General features: G+C 45.6%; 1 protein-coding gene across 4 annotated transcripts in view; it reads right to left on the bottom strand.

Annotated features, from left to right (window-relative positions):
- WDR59 (WD repeat domain 59) overlaps positions 1–5,746 on the bottom strand; it is a 46,590-nt gene that overhangs the window by 11,780 nt on the left and 29,064 nt on the right. For 3 of the 4 annotated variants that reach the window (XM_032447119.1, XM_015873603.2, XM_032447120.1), the window contains 2 exons: positions 5,513–5,666; positions 2,274–2,330 (listed from right to left, as the gene is read on the bottom strand). In XM_032447119.1, coding sequence (XP_032303010.1) covers positions 2,274–2,330; positions 5,513–5,666 — 211 coding nt within the window. The remainder of the gene's footprint in view (positions 1–2,273; positions 2,331–5,512; positions 5,667–5,746) is intronic. The other variant, XM_015873604.2, reaches the window with a different exon arrangement.

Below are 5,746 nucleotides of genomic sequence, written 5' to 3'. Positions count from 1 at the left end.
GCCAGGGTGAACTGCATCTACCTACCTGCTCCTGAGAGCTTAAGGAAAGGAAGGAAAGAAAGAAAATAGCTGTGGCAATAGCAAATTAAGGCTCATCAGCTCCTCGGAGCACCGGAAGGAAAGAAACCAGAGCATTTACAACAATCATGGGATTGGAGGTGACAGCAGGGAACAGCACTGAATGATGACTAAAAAAGCCAGCCTGCACCTGCACTACCATACCCAAGGCTGTAATTTGCTGCAGTCTGAGGTGATAACGATGGCAGTAAATGGGTTACATGTAGAAACAGACAGCCCAAGAATAAGCCACCAACTGCTTCGTAGCAACCACCATCACTGCATACTCAGCAGAAGTAGGTACAAAGTGCTGCGTGCCTGCTTGGAAAGGATGCTGGGCTGTGGGGTGTGTGCGCCTTCGGGTCCTGCTGAGGCAGGCAGCGCTGGAAGTTAACTCTGTGAAATACAGAGTGCCTGGATCACATCAGCGTAGGCAAAAGCTCAGTTTGTAGTATATGCTGGTGTTAGCAGGGCAAAGGGAAAGGCTGCGGACCAAAGGGAAGAGGCTCAGCGCCACAGACTGAGCATTTACAAAACAAAGAGTTAAACAAGTTCAAAGCCAGGCTCGAGCTGCTTCTAAGAACGGATTGTTTTAAATAAAACGTTAACATTGCTGCTCCCCCGCAGGTTCCTTCGTTCTGAACAACTGCCTGCAGATCAACTCCCTGGGCAGGTCGTGCAGCGCTGCCTGGATTCTGTCTCCAAAGAATCCACGTTTACAACTCACAGCATCTCCTGCAGCACCAGGCACATCCCCAAAGAGGCCAAAACTCAATGTCCCACAGCAGGAGCGTTTCTTTTTCTTCCATCTTTATCTTGGGCACCACTGCCCACCCAGGGGAGCACGATGAAGCTTTTCCAACAGTTATCCACTAATGCAATCACTACCATCAAGGCTTTACGTATCCCATATACCTTAAAAATAAGCACAAAAAGATAACTCCATCACGTCAGCACTTGTTCTTCCTTCCAAGCCAGTGGTAAGCAAATTCAGCTGAGGTCATCCATGGACCATGACTTCTTGCATTAAAATCTGGCAAACTCTTGCCTGGTTTTCTCCAGTTTAGTCTATTCCAAACCCAATGCAGAGCCTCATTTCTTGCCTCCACCGCTCACTTTTCATTAGCTCTTCACAAAAAGCCTCCGAGTCAAGTACATTTCTTCTGGTTTCTCTTACCTATTATTTTCCAGTATAGACTCAGCGTTGTTGTAATTAGGAAGCCTTGATCCTATTATACCGAGTTAAATTAGGTGTTACGGGATTCTATTTTATTCCCTGCTGTCTTGAAGAGATAGCATGAAGGCAAACAGCTGTGAAAAACAGTTGTTCACACAGACCTAAAGAAATCATCTTTAAATTGAACTGGAGTCTTCTAGGCTTTGACCACGTTGGCAGATAATTGATGAAATAGTCATTGCCCAAATTCACAGTGCAGCTTGAGCAATGCTGATTTTATCGAGACGCTCACATAAATGATACTAAAGCCTTAGGGAAAAGTGGACTGAAGGAAAATGACTCGTCAACGCACTCTGGGAAGGGCAGGTGCCAGGAGAAGGAGGGAGCACCAGCCAGTGTTGAATGCAAAGTGGTGCAATTCTAAGTGCTGGAGAATGTCACAAATTAAGGACAAATCTTACTCACTGTTCCAGGAAATAAGGCATTTCTGGTGCAATGCACACGCTCGTTTTAATGAGATGACAGATCATTATCAGCAGCTCAACTGGTTTGCTTCTTCCACGGCTCTTAAGCAATGCCATGCCAGCAGCTTGCTGCTCTTTAATATTATTTTCCAGCAACTCCTCCCTCTCCAGAAGGGCTTCATCTTCTCCAGAGATGAGGTGTTCCCATGTCAGCCTCATCAGTTGGCCGATGACGCATAATAATAATCACTCAACTCCTCTGCAGTGCACTCTTAGCACACGCTTCTTAGAGGTTGATCCTTTCTTAAACTTTAAATTACCCCTTGGCATCCTTTCCTGACTGCAAGGCCAGGTGACACAGGCATGTTATATATAAGGCAGTGTTTGTACCTTTGGAGTTCATGTCTGCTCCTGCCCACTTACAGATGCAGTTACTGCTCCTAGGCCCCGTGTGGAGCACAGGCCCCCCACCTCTGTGCAGGTTACTCAAAGGCAGGCAGGTGGCATTTTATTCTTGGGCCCTTGGGCAGAAGACAGGGTTGTACCAAGGACAGTATTAGCACAGCACACAGTACCGGGAAGTCGTTAATTGCTTGTATGGACCAACGTCGCCGGGCAGAGCGAGGAGACATCTGCATGTGAAAAAGTTATACCCAGGAAAAGGGAAGAAAGACACCAAGAAAATTAAAGACAAAGGTAAATAAACCAAAATGAAAAGTGCTCTGAACCAGCAGAGTAAAAGACACTGTTCCCCACAGTTCTGTTACACAATGGCAGTTGCAAAACAAGATCTCCACTTTCATCCACGCACGGTCGTGCTGTACGGTACCTACAGACCTGGCAAAGCGTGGGCTGCTCTATGGAAGAACTGCAGCGACTTCAAATCTGAGCAGTCTTCCAATGGAACTGTACTGCTGCAACAAGCAACGTGGCCTCGTTCATACCATGCATTGACAGCAGGGGACAGAACAACCCCATGGTGCCCCACATGACAGGCTCCTTCTCTAACCAGTTTTCCTCCCTCTTAGATACAGAAGAAGACAGCTACATGCTGCCTCAGCTACATTTAACATTTGTAACGCAGCTGTCTGGCATAGAAATCTGCAGCAAGCTCAATAACAACTCCTGTTTACTCAGACATCCCTTTAACATCCAGCATCCTCCAGGACTTCTTCCACTGGAACCTACTGCAACCATTCACTTTCATTTTGAAAGCAATAAAAGGCAAATGTCAGGATATTAAAGGGATGTAGAGACCCTGCTGCCCAGCATGACAACGTGAAAATTGCTATTATGGGCCAAGGAATTCATTCAGGTTGAGCGAGCAGTCAGGTTCACTGATTGACTATGCAGAACAGCTCCAAAGCAGGCTTTCATTATGAACCTGCCGGCATTTCATTAAGTACCCCGCACAGTACTGTAACAATAAACTGAATCTCTCCAAGCATATTATTCTGCACTCACTTGGAAAAAAATATTTCTGTCATATCTCTGTGAGAGTCAGCACAATAATAAAGGGAAGAAGAGGGCTGCTTGTGTTGTGTGCGAGGTACTTTGCATTTATTTGCAGCTGCTAATAGGCAGTCAGCACCACCAGGCATGTCCAGGCCTCTGCCTTCCCTTGTAGCTCACCACTGGGAGAAGCTTGTAGCCAAAGCACTGCTGATGGACTGCTGCTTTATCATTATTTTTTGGAGGAGTGTGCATGTGTGAATTAAAAAGTGCTTGTGTATAGACACATCTTTAAAGGAGCACAGGGAGGCTCAGTGCCTGGTGTATCTGTGCTATGTTTTACTAAGGAGATCTCTGCTGTGCTCAGCATCTCCTCTGCCCTTATGGGAACACGACACATTCCCCACTTAGCGATGCACAAATTCCATTTAGTTGTTAATGGCAGCAATGCTCGTGCATGGCTACATGGGATTTAAGTTTAAATACTTGGTCATTGCTGAGAAATTCATTTCTGGGGATGAAGTTACAGAACTTCTGATTTGGTTTACCACCAAATTCCAATTTTTTATTGAATGGAGATAAAAAATTCAAGCTTCAGAGCAAGGAGCTAATGAGATTTAAACCCTGGGGTTTTTATGCCTTAAAATCCTCACAGTTAAACATCAAAACTATTCAGCAGTGACCTACAATGGCTGGGACATCAGCTCCTGAAGAGCCAGAGAACCTTTGCTGAAAGGAGACGGAGGCTTTTTAGAACTATCTCACTTGCAGAACACTTTTGCTAACTCCCTTATTACACTTCTTCCAAGCCAGGATGCAAGGACAGAGCTTAGCATGGGCTTGAAGAGCAGGCACTTATTTCCCTGGCTTTTGGGGGACATGCCTACACACACACTTTGTTCTCTACATTTTCTCCCCACCCTCACAAAAATCTTGTCACCGTTGCCACACAGACTGGGGAGATGGGTCACATGAAATTGCACCAAGCTGCTTCCATGTTATTTTTAGCCTTGTCTGTCATCTTAGAGAGCCATGTGTCAGAGACAAGCACACTGCAGAGGACAGAGGTAGCTCTTGAAATAAACTCTCTTGCACAGATCAGGATAAGCTCCTGTATCAGGCAGTGCCATTTTCTCTTCTCGTCAAAAGAAGTTTGTGCGGGGAAAAAAAATAATGTGGATGCCAAGAGTATCCTGGGGTCTGTATGGAAGCAAAACCTGCAGTGGGGACAAGAGCTCTCCCCATGGCTGGCAGGTGTAACCACTAACTGGCTTCACATACAGCAGGACACAAATCCAGAAGGTTTGGCTGTCATGTTTAGGACTACTGGAAAAATGAGGACTGATTGCAGCACCAAAAAAAGATGAGAGGTCAAAGCTCTGATCCTTCCTCCGCTCCTGGGACAGAAGCTCCTGAGTTCCAGCACAGCAGAGTGCTGTGAGCACTTGGCTTTCTCGGGGTACCTGGAAGTTCTCCTTCACCACAGCAGACACGTGCCCACAAAGCAGACAGTGACAAACTGCTTGCATGCCCTGAATTCTCAGGCTCTCTGTGAAAGCTTACCATATTTTTGTCAGCCATTCCTCTCCACACTGAAAGATGGGGAGCTCGTTTCAGAGCACGCTGCATAGCCAATTACTTCTACAACTTCTGCCCTTCTGCCCGACGTGCTCATAGCACTTCAGGCAATCTACTGCTTCAGAACTACCCTACCGTTTCCAACTGCTCTCCTGTACCCCATGTACCCTGGTAGGAAACAATCCCACTCTTCCCCAAAGCCTTCCTTGTGAACAGCAGTAATAACAAGACCTATGTCTAAAACATAATAATACATGTATTAGAAGATCTTTGGAGAATGATGAAGGGACTTTTTTTGTTGTTTATAATATTCCAAAGGGGCACATATCCCTGAAAGAAACACCTGTAACAGAAATAACTCAAATACACCCCACAGTCCAGGAGAGACTGTCAGTAAGCTTTGCAAATCCCCAGCTCTATGCAGCTATACACACTGGGGGTGCAGAGAAAAGTGGAGTGGCCTACGATATACTTAGATGGAGACTAAAGCTTCTCAAGTGTGAGATTTTAACCCCATATAAGGGGTTGCAAAAGGAGGCAAGTGTACTGAAGGAAGGTGCAATGGTCAGTCTTGAGAGATATCAAAATAAGCAAGTCAAATGCTAGAGAGGATCAGCAAAGAAGTTACTAACAGTAGATAAATCCATGTGACATTTTTACAGAGCTGCTTGTAAAAGATGCCTTCCTATGAGGAATATGAAGCTTCTGTTACCAGCAATAAGTAAGAAAAGAATACAAGTCAAAAGCTGAAGTACTGGGAAAGGCGTTTTGGCACAGTACTTACCCTCTCTTTGTAGTAGAAGGAGCTAATGGAGACCTGCTCCTTCTCACTGCGTGTAGGACTCCCGCTGTACAAACGCAGATTGCCTGGAGTCTCTGTACGGATCTTCATGGGAGTAATGAGGCCACTATGGTATGCTGATAAAGCTGACAGGGACCTAGGAACAAGAGAACACACTTTTAGGACCTTACATCCATCAAAACTTCTTGAAGGTTCAAACAAACAACTCCCCTAACC

The sequence above is a fragment of the Coturnix japonica genome, chromosome 11, assembly GCF_001577835.2.
Source record: "Coturnix japonica isolate 7356 chromosome 11, Coturnix japonica 2.1, whole genome shotgun sequence".
Classification (NCBI taxonomy): Eukaryota; Metazoa; Chordata; class Aves; order Galliformes; family Phasianidae; genus Coturnix; species Coturnix japonica.
Note: the sequence above shows the minus strand (reverse complement) of the source record. Positions and strands in the feature narration are given on the sequence as shown.